Here is a 17,500-nt window from a genome sequence, read left to right on the forward strand (position 1 = left end):
TTACTGTCTTTCTTGTATGACATGGACCATAGCCGCGCTTTCTCCCTTATCTGGTTCACAAGGACAGTATTGGCATCCACACTTTCGGGTTTTTCTGCAATCACGAACGAGCAAAAATGCCTCAGACTAAGAAGATACGCCTTTATGGTATCAGCTGTGTACTTGGTTTCTGCGTGCTCTTTCAGAAAAGTATCGCGGACAAGTGTCCCATTAAACAAGGAATTTATTTGCTTTTCGGGGTCAATTGTCTCTAGCATGCGAAACAATTGAGAGGCGTGTTGTTTGGACAATTTTGGATCTTTTCTTCCACCATCTGCAGACTCCAACCATGCACAAAAGGAGCTGATTACGTGAATTTCTTTTTGTGCACTCAGGCAGTTAGGATCTTCTGCAGATTCCATAATCAAACGCTCTTCGTCATTGGACGGTATCTCTGATGGCTCAATGTCACTCTCCACATCTTCTTCTTCTTCTTCAATTGATTCTGTGACCTTTTCCTGCTCCCCTACTTCAGCCTTTTTGAGACCAGTTTTAATAACAACTTGATTTGATGGTTTCCAGGTCTTCGCTGCTCGAGCCTTCCTCAAAATTTCTTTGTAAGCCGGTGACCCAACAGGAATCTCCTTGTGTACTTGACGTAAATGGCCAGATAAACGCTTGACGATTGACTTGCATCCTTCAATGGGACAAGGTCGGTGACGATGATAATCTTTATACATCTTTTTGCCATCACCTGTTTCTGACGTCTCCTTTATCGTTTTCTGCTGGAAACTTTTCCTCATTCCAAACCTCGATGTTGCCTTTTTTGCTGTATCTCTCGTCCAATTATGTACGTCCCGTAAGTGTCGAGGGAGGTCTATAATTTCTGCTCTACACTCTTTTAATGGACATATGTGCCGGGGTCTCTTACTCTTCACACTATCGTTCTTTCTGTCTTTGCGTTTTCTTTTTTCTTCTTTCTTTCTATTGCCAACCGTCTTGTCTCTTCCTTTTGTTACGACACCCCTGACAGGATTCCCTTCATCGTCTTCATCACTTTCGCTTATTACATCATCGGACTCAGTGTCTTCCTCATCTTCCCCCTCTCCGGCCTCCGGTTTCCATTCATCGCTATCACTACCTTCATCCTGTTCCTGTTCTTCTATCTTTTCTTTCTTTGCCATGGAATTCAGCAGAGCCTCCAGCTCGCACCTGCGCTAAAAATTTGAGAAAAAGAAGTCGTTATAAGATTGTAACGTTTGACCCCAGCGCACAAAACTTCATAAGGTAAGATCTTCCAGGTTTGTGTAGTCCTAAAAAGGACTTTTTATTGATAGCATTTACTCAAGGGCATTCTTAGGACTACATGTACACTGACATGAACGATCTTTCCTTCAGTAATCTTTCTCTGCGTTGTTATAGCTACAATTTAATTTGAAAGCAAACATTACTCGTCCGCTGAACTGTGCGCATTTCATATTGCAGTAGATTTACAATAATCTACTCATATATCTACATGTGGCGATTGAAATCCCAGGGAATATCTTTGTATGCAAAGAAACAATTTAACTGAAGCAAGAGCAACAACTTTATTTGGTACCTATACATTACAAAACATTGCTTTTGCGTACAAGTTCCACAGCCAACTTAGAACGTCAGGATTTCTTCGAAACTGACCCACGTGTTTCCAAGACCTGGAAGGAATTACGGTTTATTATAAAGATACTGGTGAAATATGATGATTTTCCTTTTTCTAAAGAACTTCGTATCTTTATCGCGTGAAGTAAAGATATTATTTTTATCTTTCACAAGTGAAGATGTAGGTGTCATCATGGTAACTAACACAGTACCCAATTAAAGCGAGATTCCCTTTTCTTGCAAGGTACTTGTTTCTGTTAATTAATTTTTTTTTTCTGACTTTATTTGACATTATCATGGTTTGTGTTTCGCGACTCTCCTATCTAGTTTCACATTATTCAACATGCGTGTTTTGGCAGTTGGTGACCATTTTATCACCATTTCGAAAACCAATAAAACAATAAGGTTGTTTTAAATCGTAACACTTCATCCGTATCTATATAATAAACAGAACATTACATGGCCGCTTATGGAAACGAATTTTCTCTTCTCCTGCTGATAGTATCTTGTTCTCCCGCGAGAGATACTATCAACACTCGAAGATAAAATTTGGAACCTCGCGCAACCATGTAATATCCTCTGTATTTTCAGTCTTCTGTTTCAGGTGGGTGAAGTTTGGAAAAAATTAGATGATGATGTTAAGTATAGTTGTACGCAGATTTCAATGTGTCTAGGGCCCACGTAGAGGAATGGCCAAACGCAGCAATTGATGTTAAAACGGGGGAGAGAACAAATCAGTGCCGAATATGAAAAGGGCGTTGTGACTAGACGGTTTGATCATAACGGACACGATGGTGTACCAGTCGAAACAGAAACTAAAGGAAACGCAAGGTCACTTTTTACGGCAATGTGGCCATTGCTTTTTAACAAGGTAGCATACTGTAAGGAATGAGGTTTTTAAGTCTTTAGTAACGTACATAACCACTGATGTTGCACGATTTAATGTCAATGCTTTATTTAGATGTCCTTGATCTGGATTATAGAATCGGAGTTATAGGATTAAATGACCAAATGAATAGAAAGAAACAGGCAGTCTTAAAATCTGACCGGATGAAGGAACTGAAACAGCGTGACGGTATATTATTAATGATAGGTACATCGAGGGAAAAATTTGTGTAGAAAACTCTCCTGGTGACAGAATTAGAATTCGGAAATGTTGAGAGTATCCCCAACAATGCAGGTACCCATGACATGGTTTTGCATATTTAAGAGTCTGAGTTCCCTATGTTGCGATAACTTATTCGAAAGTTTACTAACACTTTGAAAGAACTGAACGTGACGGTCTCAAAAATCCAGCAAAAATATGATAATAACTTGTGGCCGTTTTCTTCAATCCAAAGTCGTGTTCAAGATTGGCTCTTTCGAAACAACAACCTCTTTTGGGACAGAATACTGTCGCGAGCCTTTAATATGTTAATGTTTCATTGGAACAACACCGATCGTTTGCCTTGTAAATACTTTAACTAATGTTTGTCTTCATTGTTTTCTAACAACACTTGCTGGTTGTAGACTGAGTCTTTCAATCTCTAAACAGTGATTTGTGCCTGACAAACAAAACGTCAAGCGTGCTTGCAAAATGTTCGTCAATTAACAAATTGTTTCCCATATGAAATCGCCTCGCGACCCTTAATCAAACCAAAGGATTATCCTTGACGTGAGATAAATTAGTCATGTTACGACCTCTTGGTGAAAAAACGGACTTAATGCCCGGGACTTAATGCAAAGGCGGACAAAAGCTTTCCCTTACTTTTCCGAAAAGCTCCGTGCTTCAACGCTAGATTGTACAGCATTTAACGTGTGACAGATGGAAAGATATCCTCAACAATAATGTTGAACCCCGAAAATGAAGATTTCCGATTACCGATACTTCCTTGATTGTGACGTTACGTTCCCATGTACTACGCTCTAACCCTAACCCTAAAGCCATTTTCTGCTCAATATCATCAGTCCCAAGACTTACATGCGGGCATTTGGTGTGAAAACGTCACATTACCCATTCATTCCGTGCGCGCCTAGTTCTGTCAAACCGAGACTTTTCTGGTATACCAGATCACTGTAACTCTATACACACGCAAGATAATGCCTCCTCGGGATTTTGCTTCAAGGCGAAACCCTTGCGGGAGCAATGATCATCAGTTTAACTTGATTCTCTCCAAATATATATCGCTTTCATATATTAACTTTCGTCGTATCTATATCTTCTACGTACAAATATGAACTCACATAATAACCAGCTCCCAGGTGGCTCGATAGCTCAACTGGTAGAGCGCCGCATTAAGATTGCAGAGGTCAGGGGTTGAATCCTGAATTTTTCAGGCTCTCTTTTCTTTCTTACTCAAGTAACGTTAATTAATAACTGTGACGATAACGTCCTCTCCGCAATTCAAATATGTATGGCTGTCATATATTAACTTTCGTCGTTATGTTGGAAGAGCTGTGCAAATGGAGCCAACAGTGTTGCGCTACGCTTCAGCGATCACGGAACAAAAGAAATGTTGACAGTTGTTGGCTCAAAAGTTTGAAAGGCTTCAAACTTCGTGCAGCAACTCCCAATAACAAGCAACAACATGAAGCATGGTGTGCAAACAGACGGAACATGTAAGGGCCTGGCTAAACTAGGAAACATTGTCGCGGACGCAAATGTTTCATAGTTTGGCCACTTGGGAAACATTGTTGCGGACGCAAAATCTTGCTTCCCGGATGCAAGAAAATGTTTTTGAATCAGGTCAAAAACAGTTTTGCTTCCCAGACGCACATTTTTTTCTTGCGACACAAATGTTTTCCATTGTAGCCACCTAAGCATCAATTCCAGGGAAACAACGTCTCCGCAACAATGTTGCCTAGCTTAGCCTGGCCCTAACAATGTTGGGAATTGCTGGCCAACAATGTTGCTTCCCTTTGGACAGAGCTTTAAAGGCGTACGCAAACGAAGAAACAATGTTGCGGAAACATACCCTTCCAGCAGAGCCTGTTTCGATCTTCCAAGATAAGTTGGAAAGAAGAAAGAACAACTTTCCTCTTCCCGACTTATCTAGGAAGATGGAATGAGACTCTGCTCGCTAGGTAGCGGAAACATTGTTGCGGAAGCAAATGTTCTTCATTTTGCTGCCACAGGAAGCATTTGTTCAGAAACATTTTGCTTCCACAGCAAATGTCTCCTCGTTTGCGTGCAAAGGAAACAATTCGGGAAACAATGTTTCGTAGTTTGCGGATTACTTAAAAAAAATATACGCTCCATAAGGCGCACACTGGATTGCCTGTGGTACGTGTCTGCTAGCGCGACATGTGGGTGACCCCTCAGAGCTTAACTGGACTGGACCGCTGCAGTTCAATACCACCCAACTCAGTGCCTTTTGTTTTTGGCAACCATAAAGGTGCACGTGATCACCTCTTGTCAACTGAATGAACTACGGGAAAGCATGTTAATCGTTCGTCGTTTTCAGAGTAAAACAACGTCTTTGGTTTTTTAATGTTGTTCTAATATTTAACTGAATATTTAAATTTCATCTGTCGGGCCAGGAAGCCTTCTTTGTTGGGTTCCTGAGAAACGTATCTACAATCGCGAGGTTGAGCGGTTATGTAATTGAAAATCTGAACATCCATGAGATACTAAAACAGACTTGCGAATTGTCGCAAATCACAATACTGACAAACACAAAAGCAGAAGAAATGGTTCATAAATATGAAGTTTGTTATTGGGTTAGAGTAAAGGGATATATTGTCACGCAACTGAAGTAATTTCATGACAATCAAAATTCGCAATGCTGACAAGCACAAAAGCAGAAGAAATGTTCAAGAAAGATGAAGTTTGTTACTATCTGAATGTTTTTGGGTTAGAGTAAAGGGATATATTGTCACGCAAATGATGTAATTTCATGACACTTAAAATTCGCAAAAAGCGTTAGTTCCATGTGAACAATCTTCGCACTAGCAAGTAAATAAATAAATGGGCCATTCCCGAGTTGCTGTTTGTCTCGGTTTCGAGGTGAGTCTTGGTGCTCAACTGTTGTAAGGGAAACGAGTTTGATTTGCATAAGAATTTGCAACTCATTACCATTTGAATGGTTTTGCACCACTGAGGACTCGCTTTGAAACTGCAGAAACTCGGAAATGGGTTAAGCAGGAAGTTAAAGAAATATTGTTGTTTCATTTTACTCTACAATGACAAAATCATATGTCAGAGAAATAAAATTCCTGTCTCCTAGCGTATCACATTTCAATGCACCTATGCAAATTTGTTAACTCATTTTCACCGCGTCCCGATTCCCACGAAATTTTTCTTCTTTCAAATAATTACAAAAATATTATTTCTCGTCAAGCGTTGCATCTTTTATGCTCAAATAACCGCTAAAAATAAAGATTTTTTTAACGATCTATGCGTAGATATTTTTTCATAATTTAATATTCTGTGTCAAAATTTCCCGGGGGGGGGGGGGTACTCCCTTAATGGGGACGTGCAGACAGCCAGGGTATGTTTTTCGGGATTTTTGTCTTGATTTCGGGATTTTTGTCTTGAAAAGGGTATCGAATTTATGATTTTTTGTCTTAATCAGGGTATCGATTTATCAATTTTTGTCTTAAACTGGGCTAAATGTCTTAAACAGGGTATCAAAAATCGGAATTCTGTCTTTAAATGAGTAGGAAAATCAGCGATATTTGTCTTAAACAGGGTCAGGGTATGAGGGGCCGCGCCGCACCTCCCCAACCAGGGATTCATCGAGTAGCCCCCCCCCCCCCCCCCCGTGCAAAATTTGCACAACAGTCAAATCACAAAAATAGCAACGCACGCAACAAATTTACTCGCATTTACCTCTTCGTCGAATTCTCATGCTTAAAAAAGGAATTTTTAGTTGTTGTGAAATTCTTTCTATATTCGTTAGCAATCATCCTTTCAAATTTCAGAGAAATCGACCGGTCCGCGAATATTTTACAAGTTTTTTTTTCAATGGGATGTCAAAAGGCCAAGTGGATGTTATGCATAATCGGGCGATCAAATTGCGCGTGTGACCGGTTATAAATAATTCCTCACAAAATGTTCCCGAATCGTTAAGTATCACCACAGAAGACAACGACATTATTCTAAAAGTTTAAAAAAAGTAGGTTCTGGAGGTAATTTTGAGAGTAGCAATCAAGGTTACGGCAGACGGCAAATACAAACTCACGAGGCGCACATGGTATATTTGATTAAGTTAACACACCAGAAAGACGCTAACCTCATTTTGACAGGAAAATGCTTTACTATTGCCATAAAAACTATCCAGTTAAGCTCGTATATTATACAATTCATAAAGGTCACCTTTTCCAGCGAAATATTTGCTATTAGAGGCCCTTCCTATTTTATTACGTGCGTGAAGACAACAAATTCAATCGTGTCAAGTTACCATACGCAATTGTAACAAAACAAGCTGCCAACACACTCCGTGTCAAAAACGCAACTAAATAAATTTCCCACCAGTATTCAGCATCAAACCCTTTACTTGAATTATCAAGCAAAAAATGAGCAACAAAAAAGTGTTGATCTCTCTCCAAATTTCTTTTTTTTTTGGAAGTCGAAAAGGTTTCGGTCATACGCAACTTGCAATGTGTCCCCCCTGGTGATCCGAGAACCCTTCGTGAAAATGGCACGGATCCAATTATCTGGTCTTTTGTCACCAAACTCCCTCAGCTCAACCGTAGTACGTCACGTGATGAAATTGTTACAGATTGTACTTGACTTGAGGACAAACGTGAACACGTTGCCAGAGTTTTCTGTGGAGCGTTCCAATGTCGTTCTTGTGAGGGACCTAATGTGTGGGTAAGCGATACCTTGTATTTAATTCATTAATGTTGCAGTGCCTAGGTTCAGGGTTCCGTCGGTGGAAAAATGTGTTCGCCCAATATCAATTACAGTATGGTCGCATTCTGATCAATTGGCTTGTACAATTTTCTGTGCAAACATTTAGACAAGTATGCACCAACGAATGAATATCTGACGCAATCAGTGGACATCGGTAAACAATACTCAACAATGTCGATTTAGATACCATTTCGTTTTTTTTTAAATCTGCACATACCCTTGTAATGTAAATCACAAACTGATCCTCATGTAGCTGGAGTGTTTCATGAAAAAGTAAACTTATCATTTAAAAGCTCGAGGAAAAATGATGTGATAAAAGTGTTTTAAGGATCATTTCAACCGTGTACTTGCCACTGAACTGAAGTAAAAGGCTCGCGAATATGCTGTTTGTTTCAAAATTAATTATAGCAACATGTACCGATTGGCCCACTCATCAGTTTAGTCACATCCTCCCGCTTCATGTAAGTGACCTTTCTAATTGTGTAAATGGCATCAATCGATCAATTGCGAATCACTTATTCGATTTCTTGTATTGGTCATTTTTTAATCAGTTAATTTTTCACTCGGTGAGTCTCAAAATCGAATGACTTGTGATTTACTCAATCAATTAGTTTTGTACCTGATGTTCGATCTGTTGTGTCTCTGACATTCAATCAGTTCAGTACTGATTTATTGATCAGTTATGTCCCTTACAGTCGATCAGTTGTACTGATTTATCGATCACTTGGGTCCTTAATATCAGTTGTACTGATAAATCGATAAGTTATGTCCCTATCGATTTATCGATCAGTTTTGTGCCTAATATTCGAACAGTTGTACTAGTTTATCGATCTGTTGTGTCTCTTACATTTGATCAGTTGTAAGTTTTGTCCGTAATATTCAATCAGTTGTACTAACGCTATCCCTAACCGTAAACGATCTCAGCATATTTTAGTTATTAGTCATGGTAGGATGTAAGCTAGAGTTAGGACACCTTTATGCTATATATGCTGCCCTATGCTAGTTCTATTCACTCCCTCAGGAAGTCTCAGTTTGAGAGGAAGGAAATAAATGATAACTATACAATGTACAACTGCAAGCAACCTTCTTGTGTGCCGCTCACTAGCCCTTGTGGAATAATTTATACTGTGGAACTGGTATTTTGCAGAACATACAACTGATCAAGAAATCAGTACAAATGATCCATAAACACTAGTACAACTGATCGAATATGAAACACAACTGAGCCCAGTTGTTCAAAAGCCAATCATCATTAATCCCAGCCAAATAAAAATTAACCAAGGAGTTTATTTTTCTACTCCCAAATACTGTTCAACACTGATATTTGCAAAACTTTACATTAGCAGAAGCCTTCACCAAAAAGTTGAAAACATGAAACAAAAGTTTACACTAATCCTGGATTAAGTTAATCAGCTTTCAAACAGCTGGGTTCTGATCAATTTGACCCTGGTGGTCCCTAGTTCTACGTCTCGGCTGCACTTGTAAATAGCCAGCTGCTTTGCCTTGAGGCCAGTTCAAATTCGTAACAGTACTGTAGTTGTGGTTTTTGTTCTGTTCTGTTGTTTTGTTGACTGTGTGTCATTGGCACCAAAAGCCCCTATGGAGAGTGGTCAATTATGTATGTATCTAATGTATGTATGTATGTAGTGGCAAATATAACAAGTAAGGAGACAATGCAGAGGTTTCATTGGAAGCCGGTCACCGGTGGTATACCTCAGAAATTGTCAGAAATTTGTCTCCCACGCCGGCCACTCTGCCTTGATTTTCACTCAAACCCTTGTAAAAGATAAGATTGACCACCGTTTACATTGATTAACCCAGTAATCTACTGCAAAAGTTATTGAAACCCCTGCAATGCACGCTATTCTCGTTATTAACATTCCATGACATTTCATTGTGTTTCATGGTTGACAGCTATTTGAAACTACCATAGATTGTCACATTTTGGGGGACCAGTAATTTCAATTGCTAATTGATTCTTCTTTAACAGGACTCAGGTTTTGAGATTCAACTGAAGTCAAAAGGAATGCTTACATGTTTAACAGAGATGTGAAAATGTATTTGCTGTTCCAGTTCAAATATACTTGGGAAAATTATTAGCAGCAAGTTAGTGTGATTTGAAAATTTAAAAGTCATTGTTTTAATGTTTCTTCTTGGAAATTAGGCATGTGTATTAATTATTATGTTTAATTATAATGCATTATTAAAATTTCAATCTCGGTTATTGCATTTCTTAGACTACCTTTTCTGATTGGCTCACTCAATCTTGGTTATCAGCTCATAATTATACTGTAATGACCTTATATGGAAACTAATTGTGTCTGTCGTTTCGTAAAAAGCGAGAAAACATCCTGTAGTTCTGTAAGTAAAACAGTTCAGAATTTAATAAAAATTTAAGAAAACAGTTATTCCATTTGCACTTGTTGTACACAAGACTGGCTATAGCCAATTTGGCCTTGTTGGCTATTTACCATCTCATATCCAATGCACGCTTATGGAATGATTGTTAAATAATATATTTGGATTAAATGAGAACTGTAACAGCTTTACGGGGTACAGTTTTTCGAAACAGAAAACTAGGAATAATGAAGAGCACAGGCTGCCTAGAATAACCACAATGGTTAATGAAACTAATCACAAATTTATAAGTAAAGGAACTAATTTCAGTGAGAACAGGCATTTTTAACTCAGTCAATTCAAAGTACCTGTTATTTTGAAAAAAGGTCAAAATCCCTTGGATTTATCTTCCTTTGTTCTGCATACTATCTGTTATTTTGAATCCTGCACTGTTTTGAACCATTTCAATTTCCCTTACACTGAAAAATAGCTACAGTCTCAGACATAAATAGTTGGGACACTTCATGCCAAGATCTTCTGTTCCCTTCTCGTGCGTTCCCTGCCCCTCTCAATGTTGTTTATAGCTGTTCAGTCACCAAATCTTTCACACCAACATTGGGAGGGAAGGAAGAGGTAGATGTGTCCCAACAATTATGTCTGGGACTGTTGGTGTTAACTGTACATTTACGTGGAAGGCTAAATTCCACACACTTTAATTCAGGCTGATGCCCTTACATTAGTATATGCCCAATTTATCCTTATCCGCGAAAGCTAGTCAACACATAACAATTTAGAGTAGGCAGTTCAATATTCTTTTCTCGGTAACTAGCTAAGTAGTAGGAAGGATTATGTTTTTGCAAACGTTGGCTGTGTAGCACCCATATTTAAACAGACTTAACTGATTAGAGTGTAATGTGAAGTGGTAAGTTTCTACCCCATATGAACCATGTGAGCGTTAGCCCTACTGATGGAAATGGGCCCACACAAGGACAGAGAAAAACTCTGACCAGGGTGGGAAAACCCTGGTCCCACCCTGGTTAGAGGTTTCTCTGTCCTTGTGTGGGCCCGTTTCCATCAGTAGGGCTAACGCTCACATGTTTCATATGAGGTAGAAACTTAGCACTTCACATTACACTCTAATCAGTTTTAGCTAAGTAGTAGTCATGGCATTAATTTCTGCCACTATTCCTGGGAGACATGAACAACAGAAACAATTATCTTTTAGGTGGAATGGTGGATAATATTGTATAGTATCATCCAACTAGTGGACTAATGCAAATCCTACATTTTGATTGGCTACGCTACTAGAGGACTATTATTAATAGCCCTCGAGTAGTGAAAAGTGTGACTCCTTCTTTCATTTTATTCTCAAATAAATACTTCTTCGACTTGCATTTGCTAACTTCATTGTTGCCTTTTCTGTGCGACTAGTTGGGTGATACTAAAACAAAAAAAATTATTAGACCCTTTGCCCTCAAGGACCACGGGTCAATAGTCCATTCGGCTTTGCCTCATGGGCTACTGACCCGTAGCCCGCAAGGGTACGAATCCTAGCATAACAAATGTGATCAAATGCTTTTGAATACAAAATTAAGGTAATGCTTAACATCCTTTCTGGCTAAGTCAGGTAGGAGGCCTTCATCATAATGTGCATGAGTGCTGTTGTGAAATGGTAATTTTCTTACATGTTTTTTTGGTACCAAGAAAGATTCTTATGCTGTGATAATTATCTGGCAAAGGGCTCTCACAATTTGAGAGATGTTGAGAATAGGCTTCAATGTTATTTAAATTAGCTTTCAGTAACTCCAATAATAATGTTGAAAATCATATGCATGTACTGTTTATTTTAAGATTTAATATTATAAATTATGTTAAACATTATATAAGCTTACATATACTTGTATTATATTGTATAATCTGAAGACTCTTACGTTAATGGTAATTCTGTAATTAGATCTAGTTTTCTGTGTTTTTTTTTTTTGTTGGTTTCTTGTTTGTTTTTGTTTTTTTAATAATAATTTGTTAATAAAGGTATCACACATTAAGCTTTTTGGAGGGTTTGTTAACTTAAGAAAGTTATTGATACTTTTCCAACTAATTTAGTTTTGGGCCATTTATAATCAGTGAAAAAGGGTAGTTACCTTTTTAATGATGTCTTCCTTCCCTGTCATGACTGCCTTTGCCAGGTCGGATTTGGCTAAGCGAATTTTCTCCATCACACCTGTAAATTTTGAACATTTTTACAGAGGGGAAAAAATTATGACTACTAAAAAGTTGTTAACTTTTGACTGTATTAATGTTCAGAGTCAATGAAATCTAGATAATTACCTGGCTCTTTTTTGAAGATCGATGCTGCCACTCAGATATTAAAGGCACGTGCGTGCGTTCCTTGACGACTCTTTTCAAAGGCATCCTCAAATATTCGTCACGAAGTGTCACTCTGAAATGTCTCCATTTCCAACTTTTTGCAAATGCAGTCTCGCACTCTTTTATTTTACCATAACTTTTGGTTAAAGCAACGGTCATAGGTAAGCAAGTAGGACCTTCTCCTTTTAAAAGTACACCACCGCTATCAACCCTGCACTTCAAACATCAGGTTTGCGATGTAGGGTTTATAGAGAATTTGAAATACATATGCTTGTCACCCAAATTAACAGGTATTTAAGTATTTACGTTTTTGCTTAAATTTCTATTGGCATTCGTAACCGTTGTGATCAATTTTGTACTGTGCAGTGTTTCCAGGTCGCGCGAGACCATAAAAAGAATATCCAAAATCAGCGCCAAAGCTTCATTGCCTGCCATTAAAAGTTGCGGGAAATTTACGTACTTTCCAAGAACTTAACACAAGGAAAATCAAGGACTTTTCAAGGAAAAATGAAATTCAATGACTTTTCAAGGCTGCGAATGTGAAGGTGCAGATTTCTTCTGTTGTGGGGGTTGGGAGGGGTCACTCAAATGTTCCTTTTTTGCTTAAATCACGTGCCAATCGATGTTATGTAGCACAGTTAGTATAACTCCAGAGAAACAACTATTGTTCTTGGAGAGAGGCAGGGACATTCTTTTGTGTTGTAGTATTGAAAGGGCGTCCATAGTTCACAGGAAATCATTTTGTATGAAATGTCCACATATTAAATATTAAGTTGAGATGGTTATGAATAATGCAATGTAGGCTATCAAAGCTTGGAGCCATTGGATATGTCAAACGCCACGATTCTGGCTTAGTTTTTGGTGTAAAGCGGACACCCCTATAAGAAACTTAATCACGACAGCAGTAGCACATCCACCCACCCCCTGTCCCCCCTTCTCAAATTCCTCTAACGAGCGAGAATATCACGGCGAGTCATTATGACTCCAGAGTGTGTAGTTCCGCTTTTTTTTTTTCACCGCGGGTATAAATATTCACTGAAACCGCGCGTGGGGTGATTAAGAAAACCCTATTATTAATCAAAGTTACAAAAGTGCCCTAAAATTCTTAAGGAGCAACCAACGTTAAAATCCACCATTCAATATACAAAAAGGTAATAGAATAAAATAAAACCCATCAATGTATTGTTTTAAAACTCAACGTCATCGATTATCACTCGAAAATCCCAAGTTTTGCGTGCTTAAATTGGCGTCACATGAAAGGGCACTTTAGTAACGAAATGCACTTGCGGGACCCGGTATCCAAAAAACTTTACATTAATATCTCAAACACCGACTTCTAATGATCTTTTGCGTTCACAACATAGCTTGTGTGTTTCTTCCAATGTTTCAATCAGTCGGCCTGAGAGTCATGCTCATATTTGGTGATAAAACACGTAGGCGCTACAAATTTAGCCACCAATTTGTTTGCGACGTCTTACAGACATCGCAAGTACATGAAGATGTATATATATTCACGACGTTTTTTGAGCAGCAAAAATCTGTGAAGAGATTCAATTGTGGAAAGTGAGGGAATGCTCAAAATATATCGTAGTCCCCAGATATCCTCTATACCATTTGAAAAACCACTTAGAAGAAGGTTTTTTAGTACTTTCCACGGCAAGGGGCACTTTGGCAACAAGTGAGGGACATAAACTGATGTAACACAAGGAGTTTCAAAGAAGAAAGGCTGAAACGTGAACACATAGTAGGTTACGCAAGGCTCCTTCAATCCATGCGCAAGAAAAGTTGAGGTTGATTTTTGTTTGTTATTTGAAACTCAGAGACTTGCCTGTTCCTAAACTGCCCTATTTTTAATCTTTAGAGAGAGAGAGATAAGAATAAAGTTAAATACTCGGAACAGGGTGCTTTATATTTCACCAATCAGTGTAGGTTGCTCACTTATTCTTATTGCTGGTAACTGAACCTTTTTGCTGATCGAAGAATGCAAAAACTGCTACTGTGTGGTTGACTTGTTTTGACCCGACCATATTTTTGGAAAACCTCAGACGAAAATGACGCGGACGGTATCACATTTTCCCCGCCAAAATGACGCTGGTTTGCGCGCGCTCATTGATCTTCTATGAGAAGATCTCGTTACTGGTAGTCGTTGTCGGCCTAGAATCTAAAGCTCTCTATTGTTGGTACGAGAGGCAAATTAAAGATGGTGGCTACTAATTCAAAGGTATGTTTGCCCCGGTTTATAATTAGGCGAGAAATGTAGATCTTAAGTGTTACTGAAATCGAAAAAAAAAAAAAAAATTGGGGGTAACCACGCATTTTTCTAAGATAAGTAATGAACAATATTTGTAAAAAGCTGTAAAATACAAAGCCACGTATGACGTTCTTTCTCAAATTGAAGCTTAATTATCTCTAATTTTAGTTAATCGACTTGGAAGCCTTGGTCGTGATGGTCTGTCTATGGTTTTTAGTGCTAGTTTTTGTCCAGAGTTGCGGCTTGTTGTTCTTCTCTTTTTCCTTTCTTGAGTCGGCACAAGGGGGTCGGGTAGAGGTCCAGCGCTGGACTAGAAACCCCCTTGCTCGGTTGCGCTCTACCCCTGAAGATTCGCAGCCATTTACGAGCCTAATGGTGTCGCTGTCAGCTTGTCTTTATCTTTGGGATTTTTGGATTTCCCTCGTGGAACTGGTGTTTCATATTCCATGGGATTTCTTTAGTTTTTTCCATACATTTTTTAAGAACGAAGATTTTAGTGTAAAGATTTTTAATCTTTATTATTCCCATTTTTAAGAACGAATCATTTTCATGGTCAAATATTTATTAATCCCTCCTACGAGATTTAGTTTTTCGTACATGTACTATCTGACTGTTTCTGAGATTAAATTTTTAATTTCACACAGAGTTTGTTTCATTTGTTAACCTTATTTTGGGGTTGAGAGTTTGCTTTGTGGACATCTCCCCCTCATTTTACAGATTAACCATAACTTTTGTCTATGATTTTCCCTCAACTTACTATCCGCACACACACTATTCCCCATAACTACCTACTGATTAATGAATGTTTTAATTAGTAGAGAGAAACCCCTTCTTGTAAGGCGGATTCTTCTAAAAACACCAACTAAGACAGCCACAAAGGTTACTAGGTTATCTGCTGCATCATATATTCATATTAAACAAAAAGCCTTATTAAAAACCAAGAAGCAACATGATACAGTGAACCTGCTTGCGATATAGGACTTATTGAGTCCTTTCATTGTCTACAGAAATAACCAAAAAAAAAAAAAAACTGCATAAACTTACTGTCTTCATCTGTTCTGACAACGATAGGTGCACTTTTAGTTCCATCTCCCTTGGAAGTAGATGCCAACACTGAAATGCTATAGTTGGTGTACTCATTCAAAGCCGTCAGAGTAGCATTGTTTGTTGGAGCATTTACTTTACGGGTTTGTTCAGAGCCATCTGGCAATGCCCTGAAGGTAACGGTGTAACTCAGTATGACACCATTTTCATCAGCAGCTGGAACTTGGTTCCATTGAACAAAAATACTAGTAGAGCCTGTGTTGTGTCCACTCACATAAGCCGGAGGAGCGTTTGGTTCTATTGAGAGAGAGAGAGAGAGAGAGAGAGAGAGAGAGAGAGAGAGGTGATCCTCGCACTTAACTGGACAATTTCAGCAATTGTCACTTTATAGACACCTAAAAAATTGCGGTGGAACCCATGACCCCTGCGATGTGAGGACGGTTGGACGCACTGGTCAATTTGTTGGGCTCGTTTGTTCCGGTGAAGGACTCGATGAATTAAATGATATGACTGTATATTTGAACTGCGGGTTATAGACGAATCTCTTTAGAGCTACCTATTTGAAATGGATGGTATATAGGTGTCTATACAATGTCTGCAAGAGACAATTGCTTAAATCAGTAGCCCATAACTATAAACGAACAACAGCCCTATATTCCTGATAAGAATGAGAGCAGCATACGTCCTTAACCAGTAAATATAATAGTTTAGAGGAGGCGCAAAATTCCCATAAGTTTACTTACACAATAATCCATAGATGATCTACCAAGCGAGCGAGCGCATTGATAAAAGGTCTTGTCCATGAAATGTGTGCATCTCAGCTTTCGACCTTTTTTGACTTTTGTTTTTACATGTTTTGTTCATACAGCTTTTACCTTTAATTCCCAGCGGTTTGTGCGCTGTACGTTCCCATTATTCTTCTGGCTTTATGGGTTTTCGTACCAGCCATTCTGCCACAGGCTGTCCAGCTTGGCTATGGTCTCTATTTTGACGTGCCCTTGTAATTTTACTCGGACGAGAATAAAAGCCCAAGCTCCTAGTTCGAGCTATACACTCATTAAGCCTTTTTCTCGTAAAGAGAGTGGTTTTCAATTGAGTGTCAAAAGTAATTAGCGAATTGCTTTGGTTTATGATTACTTCACTCAGTGATTGGTTCAAAGTTCTCGCGCCACTTTTCCAACTAATCTGAACTGAAACCAAAACCAATTTTCCCGCGCTTTATTCGGCTTAGCGTAGTTACTGCGAGTTTTGATTGGTTTACTGGATTGCCTCCGTCCTTTTAGATTGGCCAAAGTAATTACTTTGGTTTTCGTTTTACGACACTCAATTGAAAATCGCTAGCTCTAAAAAAGTAAGAATTAACGTTTCCGATTTGACCCCTAACCTATTAAAACTTTTTCAAACCCATTTAGTCGAGTTGGAGTTTAGGCACGTGCAGTTTTCCTGTACTTGGTACCTTTACTAGTTCTCGCAACTTTACTCGGCCCTTGATCAAGTGGAGGCTCCCCCAATCCATGACTGGATGGACGCTTTCGTTTCTTATCTGTCAGAATAAAAATAATTAATTAACTGAATATACCACACTGAGAAAGCCTCACAGTTTCAGATTTTTCGGCAAATGCGAACGGTTTGTTTTATAACCGCAACGATGTTTTCTCGAACAATTGAAATGTATCATGTACAGTTTATCAGATCGGAAGCAAATTAGATTTGCAAAAACAAGAGTATTCATGATTGATTTCTTCAACACTGAGGCGAAAATAGTGTCTGATCTGTGAAAAATACACTCCCGTACCTTAATTAGCTAACCCTCATAAGTTTATCATGGGATACCATAATGCACGTACAATTATAATAACCTTATAATAACATGTTTCGTATTTTTTTACTTAAACAAAAATGACGTAACTTGATAGATCGATTTATTATACCTGCTAAGTTTTGGCTTAACTGCAGAATACCCTGCCACCTCGAAGCTATAACCTACATTGGGTGGATGATACGCACTCCTTTTCCTGGTTACCAGTATTTCTCCTGTCTGACGCGCC

At 38.6% G+C, this 17,500-nt stretch overlaps 2 protein-coding genes and 1 long non-coding RNA gene across 3 annotated transcripts in view; 1 reads left to right on the plus strand and 2 right to left on the minus strand.

Annotated features, from left to right (window-relative positions):
• Positions 1-17,500, minus strand: part of LOC138042426 (glutamyl endopeptidase-like) — a 178,118-nt gene that overhangs the window by 71,570 nt on the left and 89,048 nt on the right. The gene's annotated exons all lie outside the window — the stretch shown is intronic.
• Positions 1-17,500, minus strand: part of LOC138042421 (uncharacterized) — a 51,670-nt gene that overhangs the window by 11,133 nt on the left and 23,037 nt on the right. Inside the window, exons 7-10 of the mRNA XM_068888314.1 lie at positions 16,909-16,995; positions 15,453-15,749; positions 11,932-12,011; positions 1-1,196 (exon numbers count right to left, since the gene is read on the minus strand). The exon at positions 1-1,196 is cut by the window's left edge and continues 1,361 nt beyond it. Coding sequence (XP_068744415.1) covers positions 1-1,196; positions 11,932-12,006 — 1,271 coding nt within the window. The 5' untranslated portion in view covers positions 12,007-12,011; positions 15,453-15,749; positions 16,909-16,995. The remainder of the gene's footprint in view (positions 1,197-11,931; positions 12,012-15,452; positions 15,750-16,908; positions 16,996-17,500) is intronic.
• LOC138042440 (uncharacterized) lies at positions 7,200-9,859 on the plus strand. Its single transcript, XR_011131001.1, has 2 exons — positions 7,200-7,411; positions 9,444-9,859. It is a non-coding gene; the product is annotated as an uncharacterized lncRNA (long non-coding RNA).

This window comes from Montipora capricornis, chromosome 3 (genome assembly GCF_036669925.1).
Source record: "Montipora capricornis isolate CH-2021 chromosome 3, ASM3666992v2, whole genome shotgun sequence".
In the NCBI taxonomy this organism is placed as follows: domain Eukaryota; kingdom Metazoa; phylum Cnidaria; class Anthozoa; order Scleractinia; family Acroporidae; genus Montipora; species Montipora capricornis.